The sequence below is a fragment of the Lissotriton helveticus genome, chromosome 4_1 (genome assembly GCF_964261635.1).
Source record: "Lissotriton helveticus chromosome 4_1, aLisHel1.1, whole genome shotgun sequence".
Lineage (NCBI taxonomy): Eukaryota > Metazoa > Chordata > Amphibia > Caudata > Salamandridae > Lissotriton > Lissotriton helveticus.
Window position 1 is genome coordinate 1,634,590,673 of NC_136063.1, and position 17,829 is coordinate 1,634,608,501.

Genomic DNA, 17,829 nt, shown 5'->3' on the forward strand with positions numbered 1-17,829 from the left:
CATCTGTAATAGTTTCGTCTGGTCTTTATCTCGCCATGTGTGTCCTGTTGGAAATTCTGTTGGCCTCTGTCCCTGCCTTGATTCCAGGTCACATTGCGTCCTCCCCTGGGTCTCGCCCAGGGACGGCCCCTCCCTCGTGGGCCCCGCCATTGGTCCTCGACTAAACAAGCATTTGCAATGCAATGGGTCTCGCATTAGGAAAGTTTGAGCTATTGGTATTGTAAATGGCAAAGTTTTTATTTATGTTTTTTTTTTTTAAATAGCTAAATTAATAGCTTTGTCATTTACAATGCCAATAGTTTTAACTTTCGCAAATGTGATACCTATAGCATATGTAATGCAATATGTTTTGTATTTACATGACTTAGATGGCATCCCAGAAGCGCAACGGAAGCATCTAAAAAAGGAAACATTTGAAAAATAAAGGAACAAGCTTCTTGGTAAAGCACAGAGAGTAAGCTTTATAAGTAGCATCAGTGGATGTAGTGGAATAGAAAAAGTGAAGATTGGTGAGAATTCCCCAAGTGAAGGCCCCACATGGAGTTACAGATTACATTGCTCGACTCCACCAAGTCCACGCAACGCCGCCGGCCTGCGACCAGGAAGTCAGGCCGGGCGGGACAGCCGGAAACAGGAAGTAGGAGGGCGGGAGCCTACCCCGCCTCCCACGGAAGAGCCGCGATTGTTTGGAGCACCGGAGCAGGCAGGAGCCTACCCTGCGCCCAGGTGCCGAAGAAGGGAGGAAGAGTCCTGCTGCCGGTGAGTGGGGCTTCGCCTTCTTGCTGGGCTGCGAGGGCGGGGGACATGTGTGTGTGCGCGCACGCGTGCGGCGGCGGGCTGTGTCTGTGTGTGAGCGTGCGTGCGTGTGTGTATGTGTCTTGGAGTCTGTGTGTATGCGTGTGTGTGACTGTAGGGGGGGGGTTGCCTGTCTGGGTGCCTGCGTGTCTGTGTAAGTGCGTGTGCGCGCGTGTGTGTGTCTGTGTGCATGCATGCGCGTTAGGCTGGGAGTATGGGAGGGAAGTGCACGGCGCGCGGCGCAGGACGGAACGTGTGCGTTCGCGCACACGAATCCAGGAAAGAAAGCTCGTACACCCTCTTGTCCTCCTTCCCCCAGACCGATAACTATACGTCTCCAGCTGGACACATGCATCCTTTGGATGCATTACCAGCGAGACCCAAAAAGGTTGTTGTTCTGAATATCCCTGATTTATGGTATTGGTGCCCACCCCTGTACTGGTGCCAGGACGTTCCGAGTCACTGTCAGAGCTACTACCAAAAGAGGAGCCGGAGAAGGTGTTGTACCTTTTGTATCCTCCTCTTCCTCTACTGGCTACGCCACCTCTCTGGTGTCTAACGTAATAACCTTCTTGGAGGTAAGGATAGGTGGATTTTTTATCATATACCTTAATGTCACGTGCCACTTTGTCCAATTTTGTTCCTTGAGTGTATATGTCAAATTCACGTATCGTCTTCTCTAACCTTTCTAAAGCCTCCTTGGCATTTACTAAAGCTTTATCGTCGATGATTTCCCTTCTAAGGTCTGCTATTTCCTTAGTCAAACGCTCCACTTCCTCTACAGCTGTTTCAATCCCCAAGACCATCCAATGTCTTGAGCAGGTATTGGACACAAAACTAAAGTTTTCCTTAAACTTTGGGTTCTCTAAGAAAATTGCCGGTTCATTCCGAACTTGTAATCCCACCGGAATTACATTAGATCTCAAATATTTGGCTAGTGTATGGCCATGGAGCCTAGTTCTTATTAATTTCTTCTCTAATCTTTCCAATTTCAAGATTTTACCATTCAATGACAAATCACTCGTTGTGGCGTTATCTGACAGAAAGGTTCCCCCTCCCTCTTCTTGTAAGAGTTTGTCTATATAAACTTCACTATATGTTAAAGTCTCCTTTTCAGACATCTGGGACCACCTGGCTGTCAGTCCCTAAAGACCTTAGGACAGTACTAGCTCAGATGATTCAAAATGGTCAAGATACTGTCAAATATGTGATTTGTGTTGGACTTGATACTGCTGATTGTCTCGAAAGGGTGCTGGGCACTACTTTGGTGCTTTGCTGCCATGTGTAGATGTGCTCCACATAATTCACTAGAGACATGCAGTCCTCGCTCATAGACATGCTTTTCGATTTCTCACGCCTGTTTGGTGAACAACAAACTCGAACAGTGCCTTCACCTGTTTTGAAAGTTCCGAGACTGATCTAAGGTGCTGGCGCATAGGGAGCATCAATTCATCTATCTTCTGCTGCAAACTCTCTATCCGTTTGAGGCAGGAGGTGAGGTTCAAACAGACAAATGTGCAGGCCATCAAGGGCAACAGTCTTTTCAGCCCCCTCCTCTGCCAAGATGCTTTAGCTTGCAATTACTGGTGCATATCCACCAGGTGGGAGGCAGAATCCAGCATTTTCTTCGAGGGTGGTTAGCCATGACATCCTTCAAATTATTCAGCATGGATATACCCTGTTCTTCATTTCTACCCTGCTGAATTCCTCCCCCACATGCCCAAATCTTCAGAGTAGGTGTGAAAGGACTTTGTCGAGCTTCATGATACCCGCAAAGGGCTGACCTGTTGTGAACCCCCCAAAATCGAATGTGCAAATGCACAAAAAAACTAAATCTCTTTATGGATTTGAACCTTCAGACTGTTCAGAAAAATTGGACTTGAAGAAATTAGCAATTTCCTTTGGGATGTGACATTCTCTGACTCAGTCTAGCATTCTACCAGACTGAGGATCCAGCATGAATGAAAGGTTTCTTTTTCCATCCAAGTAGGAGCAGCCAGGGAGTTCTTTGAGCATTTCAAGGGGATTCTCCACCCTAAAGTGTGCGGCTTTGCTTTAGTCTGCCCTGTTTATTATGGAGTCCCCCTTTTGACATAAGGCTTACACTTTTCAAGTGAAACTGTGCATTTGTTGAATAACCTAACCATCTGAACTTATAAGACTGATTCCACGCACACAGATGGATAAGTTGGCCTAAGACCTGTCAGCTCACAGTGCATCATCTATACCCCTAACCTTACAGGGTAACAAATGGAGGTGCAACCTCAGAACTGACAGCCCTGACTCCCCAAGGAAATCATTGTAACGGATCTAGAACTCTTTCGCTTAGTTAATTATGCATACCCAAAGAGATGCACAAGAAATACCCAGTAAAGCATTTGTATATTTATAAAGCATTGTGATTCTTGAGTAAAATAGTTGCCCTGCAATAATCAATAGAAGGAAACAGAATAATGTGATTAGCGTTATGAGACTGGTGAAACAGATAAACAGTCCAACCATTTTGCTTATTACAGAGAATATATGCCTGCATACAAGTGCTGTAATATATTGTACTCCTACCTAACGCATCCTAGCCTACCATGTCTAGGGTGAGGGAATATTCCAAATCCCTGTAGGGTGATCTAACTCCGCAGTATCTGTGGGTTAGTTTCATCAAGCTGCCTGTCTTGGTGTAGAGCTGGACAATATCCTTCGCATAAGGTAAACCGTCATCAGCTGAGCTGGAATTCCGGCATGGATCGACCTCTGCGCCAGCGAAATGCTCCTCTGTCTAAATAAAGGTGTAATGTCATATATATAATAACATCCTCTTTGAGACAACTGCAACCATTTAGCCACCGCTTTGAGTACTACTTCTATATAGTCTTTGCAAAGCATGTGTATCTACAGCACACATGCCTCGAACGGATTATGTTACCTTGTAAATATCTGTTCTTGGCATATAGAGCTGTACATTCACATGCGCCCTGACACCTCTTGTTGTTGCAGTTCTTATTATACATACTACATACGCAAGGACATCTTTATATTACACTATCACCGAAAGGAGGTGTCACCTTACCTCGTGACTGGGAAAAACTTCTTCAAAGAAAAACAACTTGCAAACATCTGGACCCAACACTAGATGGCAGAAGTATACAAAGCATGTGCATCTACAGGTCAATATGCCAAGAACAGATGCTTACAGGGTAAGTAATATAGTCCATATTTTGCGTCCTTTTTGGTTATGATGGTTTGTTGTTTCATGAGGTTATATGGCAGAAACAAGCTAGTGGCATTAAGGTATTTCCATGGAACACAACCAGCCTGAATTGTCTGCATAGTCCAACTCCGTAACATTATAGCCAATGTTGTAAAGAAGACATGTCAATCTATTCGATGTCAATTGCAGAAGACACAATATTACTCTGAGAGTAAATCCTGGTTAAGAACCCTTTCTAAATTCTCCCTGTCAATTTTATGCAATTTCTCAGCAGCTTCCTACTGTGAAATCTTTCACATGTCATTGTTTATTGCATATAGAAAGTGTTTTCGATGTGATATTCGAGGACCAAGTAAAAAAATCCTATAATTACAGGTCTTCAGAAAAAGAGAGAAGTATTCTTTCGCCTGAGGTAATGTTGAGGCTCGTAGCCAATCTAAGCATAGCTTCCCAACACTGTAAGTCCCCGTGTGTTATGTCTGCGCATATTGTGGGTCGGATCTTTTGATCTCAAACCCATAGGTGTCACCCAGAAAATTATCCTGACATCCATTAGTGTCTTACGGCCACATTAACCATCCCTTTTGATTGGTACCTAAAGAATTGTATGAGCCACTGCGAATCATGATGTCTAATATTTCCTCCATGTAATTTGTTGGTTGTTGGGAATGTTTGGTGCATTTAAATATTTTATCTTAGTCAATTTAAGTTTGTTTACTAAAATCCTATGTTGTGATATAAGGCATGCTCTAAATAAAGCCTCGTTCCCCTGAACGTGCCAATCTTTAGCTCCCGAAATGGATTTTAAATGATCATTGCTTTTCCAAAAGTCAAATCATTGTACAGACAGCTGTGAAATGAGAGACAGAATAAATTAGCTTAGTATTAGTGAGCATAGTTTTCTGAGCTCGTGAGGGTGTAACTTTATAATAATAAGACTCTGGGTTAGCTGTATTATGATCTGAAAAATATGGAAACTTATGTGAAAATGCTTTTGAGCTACCCCATGGTGGTGTTGGGCAGTGTTCCCATTGTGTGTAATTAAATACTGCACGTGGAGTACACGCTTTATGCAGCAAATGGCGACCATAATGGCAAAAACAGAACATTTCATCATAATTAGCCATGCCTTCATACATTTCATTGCCATTAAAAACAGTTGGATTCTGTAGATCTAGCATTTCATGCACTGTATCAATGTCCCAATCATCAGAAATAGTACTAGGAGTAATAGTCATGTAAAGACATGGTAAAAACATATGGAATATGAATTACTCCTGTAGGTTCAAATAAGATACCTTACCTCAAACAATTCCAACCTGATCAGCAGAAATGTTCACCAGGGAGAGGTCTCTTTTCACTCTGGGTGATGAAGAATGGGGTGGTAAAACCAAGTTCACATGTTCAACAGGAGAGGGTTCTGGGAGATAGTTTATTTTCTGGATTAAGAAAAAGACTGTCACAAAATCATTCCAAATGGATAGGAAAGGGAATGACATTGTAATCCAAATATATATCCAATGAGGGATAAAGTATGTCTTTTTCAGCCAAAGTAAAATTCACGCAGTCTACTTTGGGGCAGTAGTGGTGGTGGATCAGATGAATCCGAAGAGAGGTCCTTGTAATCAATGAAGTAGCCAGAGGCTGTTCAATCTATTTTTGGCAGCTCTGGAGGCTGTGTGGAACTGGGAGTAGACTCCTATGCTGGTACGTTGCAGTAGACCCCTTCTTTGTCTGTTTGCCAAATTGAAATATGTGTTCCTGTGCATGATGCTTGTAAGGAGTTTGTTGATGTAACAGAAAGAAGTGGAGGGGAGAAGAAGCTACATCGCTTATCAAAGCTTCCATAGGGACTTCCTTTAGAGTAGTGAGAGGAGGCAGGTAACTACCTAGGAACCTTCTTAGCCTACAGTGTACAACCGGCCACATAGTGTGGTTTGATGAGATCTATTGACACATCTATTGTTTTTTAAACCAGCAAGGGGCGGTAGAAGTACATTTCTCGTACCTTCAACGGCCAGGACAGGTACAGTGTAAGATGTTCCAAAGCTCTTCTCGTCTACAATCTTCCCACTATCTTCTCTCTGACTAGTTCACCAATCTTGTGGATCCAACCAGGAGCTGCTGGTGCTTCCTTCACTTCTCCAATGGTGTAACGTTTCTGCTGAACGTTGCTCTGAGGTCGTTGAAAGTTGTTCAGATCCTGTAAAATATCCAAACGTTCATTGATATCAAATCGTGTTTCTGCCGCCACTGTATTGGGATTTTCAAGGTCTGTATCCCACATCTTAACCCCAAACAAGATCTCTGACCACCCAAGGATTATCTAGGCAGATTGTTTTGGGCTCTCTGGACCCCATACATGACACATTTTTAACCCAACTGCTACTTGAACCTAATACCCAGGCTGTTAAAGTCTACTTTAAGTGCTGGTTCTTCCTCCCCATTACCGCATTTCCTGTGGGATGATAGGGGGAGGAATACCACACAGTCACACCCAATTTTCCCATGGTGTCTCTGTAAGCCCTGGAAGTAATGTAGGACCCTGGTCTGAGTGGAATGTTGCTACTGCGTATGTCCCGATAAAGACTTACAGATCTTTTATAACAGTTTGGGTTTCAGCTGATTGCTGTTGCCAAACCTATAGGAATCCACTGCCACCACGACGTATTTATAATCTCCATCAGATTAAAGAGGTTCGCAGGGGTCCAGGTGAACACAAGCAAGAGACTTGCTTGAGATCAATAGAGGTGTGTGTGGTGGACACGCTATGGTGGAAAACTTTATCTGCTGGAAAATGTTGTATTTCAGGACAAAGTCCTTGGTCTGTTTGTTTAGACCTGAAAACCCATAATGTTGCTGCAATAGTGAAATTGTAGCTGTCACCCCTGCGTGAGCAGAGGCTAGACGCTCGTGCAACTAGGAGTAAACCTACCCAGCGATCTGAATTCTGTATCACTTGATCCCCCACTCCAGGAATCTGAGCAAATTGAATGTTTTACACACTAAACTGGTCGGAGTATTTTGTTGAAAAGTGTTTCGGCAGGTGGGTGCCATCGTGTACAGCATTGACAGCCACAATAATGACTTAATCTATCTTCATACTTGAATGAGTCATCATAGTGACCGCAGAAGCTTGTGCCGTTGCTTTTGCAGCTTCGTCATCCATGGAATTCCCTTCAATGTGTACTCTAACATGCTGATGAGTCAGCGTGTGTATTACATGTGGAGAAGTGTGGCTCAATGGTTAGAGCAGGCAGACCTTGATGCAGAGCTCTGGCCAGGGACCAGGGTTCGATTCCCGCCTCGGCTGGATATTCTCGCCTCAGTGCCTGTTCTGATCATGGGTCCCTCGCTGCAACTCTGGGCAATAGCTTGCTTAGGCTCCACAACGGCCCCAAAAGCGCTGGGATGCCTGGCTGCACCTGGGGGGTGCCCAGGAGTGGACATTTCCCAGGAAAGCCAGGAAGAGTTCCTAAGCGGTATACGGACAGCGCCGGGAGACCTCCGGTGGAGGTAGCTGTGCGCTTTACAAATTACGACATTTACATTTATATGAGTCGGGTGGCAAACAATCTTTGAGTTTTGCCACCTCTCCATAAAGCGTTTTGTGCTTTATAGTGTACCCTGTGATCTCTCTGAATACATTTTGGCTACAGTAGTGTAAGTACTTGAAAGTCTGGACGCAATAATATGAATCACACACTTTGAGTGTAGGGAATCCAAAATCCAAATTTTTGAGTGCCAGAATAGTGCTCCTAGTTCTGCCAGCTGTGCTGTGCAATCACCTAGTGACTGCGTGTAGGTCTTCTGAGGGCGGAATTCACCATCCTCCATTCTACCCTTAACAACGGTGCATGCTGCAGAGTATTGGTGTATTGTCCCCAAGGCAGGCTGTGCAGAACAGTCAGTGTAGCCAACTCCCTGGTATATGAATTTGTAACTGTTTCTGGGACAAGGTCAGAGAAAGCAGGGTAAAATTACTGTTTCTCCCTCAGTGCAATTCATCACAAATTCTGGTGCCCAATCCTTTTCTGCCAAGATATTATCATAGCCGAATGACAAGTTCGCCAAAGGAGAACATTAATGCATCTTTGTATGTCCCTTTCCAATTGGAGCTGCATCTCGGTTAGTCGATGCGGAACACTCACTCTTGTGTCTGGGGTTTCAACCTGGTCAAAGTTACTCAACACTAATGCCACCAGCCAATCTGTCAGGCTCGGGCAAACTATTGTGACTTATGCTGCACTGTCCAGCATGGCCAGCAACTACTTCCCGCTCACAAGCAGTGTCCTCAATATCTGTGGCCTGCTTTACTTTTTTAATGCAAGCCACCTTCTTCTTTTTGAATTGAGGCTTGGATTATTTAGGTTTATATTCCTTTTTTTAGGTCGAGCCTAGCGCAGCGCGCATGCGGTGCTATAAGGGAGGCTTCATGTAATCGCTCTAAACTTTTCTGTGTGGGTCTGACTCCCACCACGCACTTAGTTGGCTATTGGCTGTGTCAATATGAAATGGGAGGCTGCAAATGGCTAAAGACGGGCGCATGTCCCACCTCTTTTGCAAATGTTCACTTCCACAGCGTTTGGCTTGCAGGAGTGAGCAACGGCACTCAGGGTGTCAGCTGCATTCCTTACATTCCTTGCAGTGCGCGCGCACCATTCGCGGTCCTGTCATTCGCACGGTCTTCTTGTCTTTATCTTTTTGTTGCCACCTGGGGCCTCTGAGTATTTTAATTTCCCCCTTATGGCTTTTTGTTCTGTGAATGCCTAACCTTAATTATTGTTGTGTACAGGCTGTAATCGGCCCACGTTTTCTGGTGGTGTCTGATAAGCATTCTACACACCTTTACCCGCTGTAGCCCCACACTCGCAGAATGTGGACGCAGGGTGGCAGCTGCAGTGCCATATTATGGCTATGTCCCTGGCTCACATGCACAAGACTATTCACCAATAACGCATAGCGCAGCAGTCTAGGAAAACACAACTCCAGCACGTGCACAGTGGTGCAAGTCACACGCATCTGCTGAAGGAATGGAGCTTTACCGATGCTGGTGCACGAATTAAGTGCTTACTGCGAAGAAATGAAGGGGGGGCAGCGTGCCATTTTTGTCATACGCGCTCTCTTGGGACAGATGCCTGCAGCAGTGTATTTTATCTTGCAGCCAGGTGAACAGGTTTCAGTCAGGGGCAAGCACACTGTGTTACAGCAGTAGCCCAGGGCTTCGCATTTGTGTCATTTCGTCTTGTGTGTGTGAGCAAATGCAAGCATGCTGTTCTGGTAAAATCGATCACACTGTTGGATAAATTTTTCTTCCTGCTTTCATGCAATCCACAGGCCTACGTTTTGCGCACCCGAGGCTATCCTGAAATATATTTGGGTCTGGAGACATTTTACACCCCCAAATCTCAGAGCGACTATTAACTCACTATGTGCCCTTAATTGTCAATTCTGTATGTTCATCTTTCCCATAATGCTGCTTGAGAGGGCATATACAGCAGATGGGCCTACAAGGAGAGTTCATCATCAGTGTTACGAGCCCAATGTTTGCATCTTACTCGCTTTGGCGGAATTATTATATTTCACTAGCCCGGTGTTAGATCAGAACGGGCTTGCACAGTGCCAGGGCCCTGCACGAGGCCATCACCCCAGGGGACGGGAGCCTGCGTTTTGGCTGTACGCACATGCGGGGATACCATAGCCCCACCCTGGGGCTATGGAACAAGGAGGTGTGAGCGAGACCACATGGGCTGCCCTTTATTCTGCTTCAGCAAGATTGGTTGAGAAACAAATTGGCGTAAATAAAGCATGTAATTAGATTAGTTTGAATACTGGAGGGCCTTCTGCCTGCAGTGGTCTGGGGATTTGCGCAGGCAGCAGGCTGCGTCCTGGCATTACGTGACTTTTTGATAGTTGTTACAGAAAACAAGGATTGGCATAGATAATAGGCCTCGTTTTTGGGACCTTATAAGTATTTAGTTATACAGCACAATATCCTTGGTGCAACAACATCAACGGTTGCATGTCTAAACACTTATAAGGTCCCAAAGGCGAGACCTATTGGCTATGCCAATGCTTGTTATTATCTAATCAGAAGAGCGTTGTCAGTCCTTTGGTTTCATGTACTCCTCTGTTCTGTGCTCTGATCGTCCACCTCTCTCCCAGCATTTTTCAGATGATTTCTGAAAGGATAGCAGTTAATCGGTTTATAGCGATTATTGGTGGCCTCCTGTTGAGGAGATCTGCTCCTCCGATTTAGTCTTTTTTTGTTTAACATTGTCCCACTTTTTGTTTAGAAGGGTCTGATTCCTGCTATGGGTTATCCTTTTCAGAATAACTCTTTGTGGTTTACTAGGTCTGACGCCCAAATTATCTCTACATATTATTGCATAGGTTTCCTCAATTGTTTAACTGGCGCTCTTTTTCTCTTGGAGTCAAGTTTGTGAGTCGTTGGCATACTGGCAACACTGCTGCTTCCCCTTCAATGTTACACAACATTATAGTGGATACTGCAGCAAAGTCGCCCATCAGTTTTATCCCCAGGTCCAGGGCAGAGCCTGACCCATACTCATTTTGCACCTCTGGCAAAACAGCTAATGAGGGTGTACCGTGTGTTCTGGTCGATATACTGTAGCAAAGGCTGGTATATTATTCTGTTGCGAGTAAATATCAGGTGAGCAAATAAGAGCAGGATGTTATCTGCATAAAGTTAGATCCTGTCCTCCCTGGTTGCACTCCATCTCAGCCCTCTGATCAGGGGGTTGCCTCTTATCCGGGCCATGAATCAGGGCATAACTTAAGGGGGAGAGCAGAGAGCCCTGTCTTGTACCATTCCATAGCTGGAACATTGTGGACGTGCCTCCATTCACCGTCACCTAAGCCCGGGGGTCAGAAAAAGGAGCCTTAACCAGGAGATGAAGCTTGGGACGAACCCCCAATTTCTCCAAAACTGACACAGTGGAGTGGCACTTTATGTACGCAAAGTCCATCCTTACGTCAAGAGACAACACAAGGGCATCTTCTCAGAGTTCTGTCGCACTTCCCAGCACTCCCTGTAATCTCCACAAATTAAGCGCGGTGTATCTCCCCGGCATGAAGCTGGATTGATCTGAATGGATCAGCGCTCGAACTACCTGAACAAATCGTGTAGCCAAAAGTTTCACTATAATTTTGACCTCTGTATTTAACAACAAGATAGGCATGTAAGACACAAGAAGCATTGTGATTCTTGAGTAAAATACTTGTGCTACAATAAACAACAGAAGGAAACAGAACAATGTGATTAGCATTACGATAATGGTGAAAAAGTTAAACAGTTCAACCATTTTTATTATTACAGAGGATATATGCTTGCATACAACCACTGTAATTGATTGTACTCCTGCGTAATGCATCCTAACCGATCATGTTTAGGATAAGATGAATCTGCCAAATCCCTGTAGGGTGATCTAACTCCCGGTTACCGGTACGTTAGTGTCATCAAGCTGCCAGTCTTGGTGTAGAGCTGAACAGCGTTCCTGGCACGAGGTAAACTGGAATAAGCTGAACTATAATTCTGGCATGGATCGACCTCTTTGAGCCAGCAAAATGCTCCTCTGTCTAAACAAGGCTTTATGTCAATTATATAACATCATACTTATTACCATGCCGAAGCCCTAGCCGGGCCGCTACTGTTTATTCTATTGTCATAGCTCTGTCGCCGAGCGGCCAAAACAAATAGCATCTTGCGTGATAAACGTATCCCTTGTACAGAACTTTCAAAGTGGTCTGATTGAGTGCCTACGAAGTGGTAGTCTTAGCCAAATAAGAGTTAGAAGAATATTATCCCATATGAGCACGCAAATGAATGTGTGTCAAATGTCATTGTGTCTAGGGTGAGAAGATTGCATAAGAAAGTGAGCATTTTATTTATTTATTTATACAGTTTTATATAGCAAGAACATGACCAAAATAGTGTGGTCAGAGCGCTGTACAACCTAATAAATAGCATTAAATATACAAGGAGCAAAATATAGAAAATACAGCATAAAAATATAATACAAAAAAAGGGCCATATGTATGAAACTTACATTTTGCGATTCTCAAATAGCAATTTTTAGAGAATCGCTATTTGAGATTTGCAAAATGCTATGTATGTAGGATTTGCATATAATTTTGCAAATCCTACATATTCCTTAATTGCGAATCGCAAATTGCAATTCACAATTAAGGAATACCTCCCCATTCATTCCTATGGGCCTACAGGTCCACAGGAATGAATGGGAAGACATTCTCAATTTGCAATTCTCAATTAGAGAATCTCAAATTAAGAATGCAATTTCAAGGGTGCCAGGGTGTCAAAAGGACACCCTATTGCACCCATGAAATGTGCTTGTGTGTCCATGTGGCACACATACATGCCCTAAGGGCATGTATGTGTGCCACATAACACTTTGAAAAATGCAAAAAAGTGCATTTTTCAAAGAAATCGCAAATTACCACCAACTTTAAGTTGGTGGTAATTTGCAATTCCTTATGGCCAAATTGCACTTTTTCTAGGCCTCATACATTGCATTTAAGGAATCGCAATTTGCGATTCCTTAATCGCAATTTGCGATTCCTTAAATGCAATTGCAAAATAGGGAATCGCAAATTTGCGATTCCTTATTTTGTGAGGCTGTTTTGCTTACATTCATATCACTTAGCTATTTTGCGATCGCAAACACCGAAATTCGGCGAATTTCGACGTTTGCAATCGCAAAATTGCCTTCATACATATGGCCCAAAGAGACATAGTTAAAACATCAGCAAAGAAATCAAATTGGCATGGATAGTCACCTCAGATAGGAAGGACATTATTCAGTAGTCTCATTTTTACTTCGTTTTGCATGTTAAATGCTGTTACCTAATCGGACTTACTGCACCCACGGACACTATATTACCCATCACCCCGTTACCCAGTGATCTCCAGAAGAGAGTAAAATTATTTCTATAGTATTCTGGTATTATGCTGGCTGGAGTTCTGTCATCCCTAACCCCTACACAATGGACAACTATAAATGCTAACTATAAATGCTGATGCCCTTTGGGTTGGTTAGAGTTTCCCTAAAATGTTATATGCATGTGGTTAGTGTGCTAGTACATACTTTTCAATAATGGAAAAACATGTAACTAAAAAGCTTTGGATTTTAATCTCCATTCGGCACTGGATTTACATGTTGCTACCGTTCTCCTGAATGACCGAAGAGCTGTACTCTGGATCATGTCGCGCTGTGTCATCACGAAGATGCTGATCATCTAATTAGAGTGTTGTGAATATGGGGAAAACGTCGTGCATTTTGTAACCAAAGAACAACTCTGTTGTCTACTTACAGACATCTGGCATTTATCAATTGTTAATCTTAGTAGTTTAAGAGAACTTTGATGGCCCATAGGCTGCTACTGAGGGGTTGGAGATATGAATTGTAGAAGTTAATTTACTAATGTGGCTCTTCTGCCTCTGACGTTTGTCCACAACAGAGATCTATCTTTCCACTGTCCATAAACACATCAATAGGTTGACCCTTAAATGGTTGATGTATACTGTCACTTTTTCTACTTTTTCTAATTTTTAACATGTTCCGTGCTAGCAAAGTGAATTGTGGTATGTCTCTTTGTAGTATTCTTTTCATACATGTGCATGTAACTGGAAACAACAACTATATTCGTAATTGTTCTTGCACAATTATAAAAACTGTCAAGCACTAGGCCATTGGGTATGTCAAGGTTAGGACGTGGTCTCATTGATTCATGTTTTCCCCTGTTCAGTGTACAAAAGCTCAGGGTAGTTTAGCAGCTGATAAAATGTGTTCCTCATACTACACCTCTTTCTGACCTGTCTCCAATCAGGTAATGTAAATATTGCTTCTCTACAAGTGACTTTCAAGGTTTTCTTTCTCTGCCACATTAAGGTTTTGCTGTAACTGCTTGCTAAGTAGAATAACGGTTATGTGGTGAGTTAGCCCAAATTAATTTAAATGTTATGCACAGAGTGCACCAACACGCAAATATTCCCCAAAACCAGTGATTATCCCTACACTGCTGCGACACACATTTCTCTTATGTCTATTGGCAAATTGTTTTGACTTTCTCTTGTTTTTCCAGTTTTTATAAAAAAAAGTTCAAGCAGAGACTGGTAGCTGCACATGGCACTAAAAGTCTGTTTCCAGGATGCAGATATCCGCTACTCGATGGCCAACAGTGTTTATTTAAAAGCAATCCTGCACTGTAGACCACAGCCTAAAATAGGCACAGTGTGGTTAACTAATACTTTTTGCCACCTTAAGCCCCACTATTTAAATGGAGACTGCTGGCACGTGGATCCTTCAGGAGATGATGCATGACAGGTTAGTTCACGAGGATTCTATGCAGGCAGTACTACTTGTAATAGTAAGAGCAGTAGAACATCTGTACCCTGCAGTCAGAGTGGAAGTTCTCTGAGTCTCTGGACAGACTTTGCTAAGGAGGCTGTATTATTCTACTCGGATGCCAGCCTCGCTGGTTCTGTTTAAGTGGTAGTACGTCCCTTTGCTGAAGGTGGAGATTTCTGTTGCATTGCATTTTGCCCTGTAACAAGACAGGCTGCTCCAACCAGGTCCTGCAGGTAAGATCAATGGAATGATTCTGAAGCTCCTGGGAGCTGGTGGGCTTTTCAAGCATCAAAAGATCAGCTGTTCTGGGCATTCCATTGTAACATTAAGTTCAGTCCGGTGTTTGCCTAAGAGAGGAGGTACCAAAGTTGCCATTGTACCAAAGTGTTTAAACAGTCTCTCCTGCGTGCACTGCTGCAAGCCAGTTGCACTTACTAGCCAAGCCACTTTCATTCCTTGGATGCAAGTCAGAGAAGCAAGTCTCTGTTCACTGCAGCCAGCGATTCTGAAAGCTTGCACTTGGGAGTGGACTCCAGGCTTTCTCAGAGATTTGACTGGATGCAGATGCCGTCTGATTCTGACTATCTCTAGTTCCAACCTTGGAATTAGGATCCTTTGTTCTATAACTCTCAGTAAGGTGCCTCTTCTGTCTGTCCTAGCTGCATCATGTTATCACCTTGGACTCCTAAGAGTAAGGGTAGGGGACACATTCCAGGGAATACTTCACCTATTTCCTTCTCAAAAACATCCCACAGAATATAAACATGTTTGATCAGAAGGCATTTAAGCATGGAAGGCTCCTTAGTGGTGAGATCCAGAGGGAAAGTGATCCATACAGACACCATCGCAGCTTTTTTCTGTGTCACGAAATATGGGCACCCCCACTCTCACCAGCCCTGCTGACTGTAATTGGCTCTGTAGAAGTGCATGTTCCTTCGGTCTGCCACCTTAGCAGGATCATTTTGTCAATGCGGAGAACATAGTGCCATGATTATTTTGTGCTGGAGTTTCTACCTCAAGGTTCTGTAGGAGAAGTGTTTCACGTCCAGTGGGACTCCAGTCTGTTCTCTTTTCTATCCCTGCCACTCCTGCAGGTTCTTTAGAAGGTCATGAATGACTGGATCTGGTCCTCTTGGACCAGGAGAGTGTGGTACTGTGACCTGCATGACCCTAAGCATGTGCCCTGTGATCTGCCTACCTTTTTGGGGGGGCCCTGTTTCAGCTACAAGGCCTAGTTCTCCATCTAAATCTCCACTCAACACTGCGAAGATGATCCTCTTCAGGCCAAGCTATCTCATGCTTTGATTTTTGTTTTATGACTGGCCCAGCAGGATTTTGCAGTGTGCAGTGTTTTTTTATTATACATCAAATGGACCTTAATTTGGTCCTCACATTCTTGACGTGCTTGCCCTTCGAGCCTATGCACAGATGCTTATTGCAATTTCTGACAAGATGGTATACCTCATTGCAATTACTCCTATGTGCTGTGTCTGGGCTACAAACACTATCAGTTCAACTTCTATATAACTTCTTTTCACACAAGTTGGTTCTGCCAACTTGTGCATCCTTCGTGAAGGTCGTGTTGCTGACGACATGGAATAGTCTTTCACTCACCCTGCCTTTATACCCCTACTCACCCCTCTGTGGAGTAAGGCTTCACTTGCTGTACTCAAAAAGGGCTGTTTTTTACATTGACCACTCGAAGGAGCACTGAGCGGATGATCAGCTGTTTTTTTTCCACCACTTTGCCGATGTGAAGTGCATAAAAGTGGTCCACAAACTAACTTTGTCCCAGTTGATCGGCCTGTGCATAAAGCATGCTACACTCTGTTCGAAAATGCGCCTCCTCACCGCCTTTGAGCTCATTCCATCAAAGCCCAGGCCACCACGTTGACCCTGGCAAGAGGTGCTCCAGTGTTTGGCATCTGCAAGCCAGCTGATTGAGCATCCGTGCACATGTTCATGTTCATTTCTGTCCCAACAATCATGTCCGCAGGGGCAGCCCTTTGGCCTCCTCGATACTGCAGGACTTCCTGGTCTAAGTCCACTCTTCAGACCCTTCACTTTTTGAGAGGTACTATTTTGGTATCTATTCAAACAGTGAAAAATATGTGGTTTGCTTTTTCCATCAGTAGAATAACTTCTGTAATGCTCTTTATAATGCATACTGTATCTAAACGCATAGTCCTCAGTACTCTTCCTCATTTACGTTCTGTGTAATAGAATTTTCGGGTTCTGGAAAGGTTCCACATTACATGTTGCACACTGTCAAAATGTCATGGTCAATGCAGGTCTGGGATTTCAGAAGAGTTTGTAAGATAAACTGACGTCCACGCTCATTGGTAGATCTTTAAAGAGCCCCGTTCAACTTTCAGAGGTACCACTTGTACCTTAATATTTGCTCTGTATCACTTCCGAAGGTGGCATCTCTTGGTGCCTGTGAGCAGTTGCTATGAAAAAATGCGGATCCAGTGTGATTCCTGGGGAAGATTTGATAAAAAAAATGATAAACATGCAGTTAGATAGTGAACACCAGAACGATATTTATCAAAGGTTAAGTAAAATGTTGCTATCCATTAATCAGCCTGGTGCTTTTGCTCCCTTGAGCTTTTCACTCCGGTCCATAAGTACAGGGTGGTTTTTTGGTTTCTTTGTACCTAATGTACTACCAAACTTTCATCTGTTCTTGGGGCCACCTTTCCTCAGTGCCTCCCCGACTGAGGATCCTTTCATCACGGTTAACATCAAGAACTCCTTGTCCTCCTGCCTGTACAGAACCAGGGATCTCCTTTAATAGTCAGCCAGTAAAAACCCACAAGGTTATAATGCAGAAATAAAATAAGGACTTGAAGTAACCGAGTTACCATAAATGTAACCTTATCATTTTATATTGATTTTGATGTAATCATTAGTGAGACATCTGTGGTAGAAATGCTTGTATTATTTTAAGATGATGAAAGAAGTCCCCCCCATATTACATCAATCACAGCTATCAAATATTACAACCAGGGTTGAGACATGCTGTAAAGTTCAATTTCATAATGTTTTAAACTTGCATTTGAAGAGCACATGTTATCTAAAAGTTTATCTTTCTGTCGACAGCCTCTCCTGACGGCTATGGAGCAATTGCTGAAAAACCTCTCCGTACTTGTTTAAAAAGGGGTGATTTTCAATCTGCTTATTTTCTGCTGTTGAAAGGAGCAGATCCCCAGAGTATTTCTGTCGTTGAAGGTGACACACCACTACATGCTTCAGTTTCCATCATTTTAAATGCAAACACTGAAATAGGTAAGCCTTTCAGTTTTGATATGCTTTTTCTGGTTGTTTTTGCTTGGTACTCCATTACCTAATGTTTTACAACCTTCTCTCCATCCGAGCACCTAGAAACCGAGTCAGCAGTCTCTTTAAACATGCTATTAAATTAAATCGGAGATATTTTTC

At 43.5% G+C, this 17,829-nt stretch overlaps 1 protein-coding gene across 2 annotated transcripts in view; it reads left to right on the forward strand.

Annotated features, from left to right (window-relative positions):
* TRANK1 (tetratricopeptide repeat and ankyrin repeat containing 1) overlaps nucleotides 1-17,829 on the forward strand; it is a 1,265,441-nt gene that overhangs the window by 787,586 nt on the left and 460,026 nt on the right. For both annotated transcript variants that reach the window (XM_078688288.1, XM_078688286.1), the window contains one exon: nucleotides 17,491-17,676. In XM_078688288.1, the coding sequence (XP_078544414.1) occupies nucleotides 17,491-17,676 (186 nt within the window). The remainder of the gene's footprint in view (nucleotides 1-17,490; nucleotides 17,677-17,829) is intronic.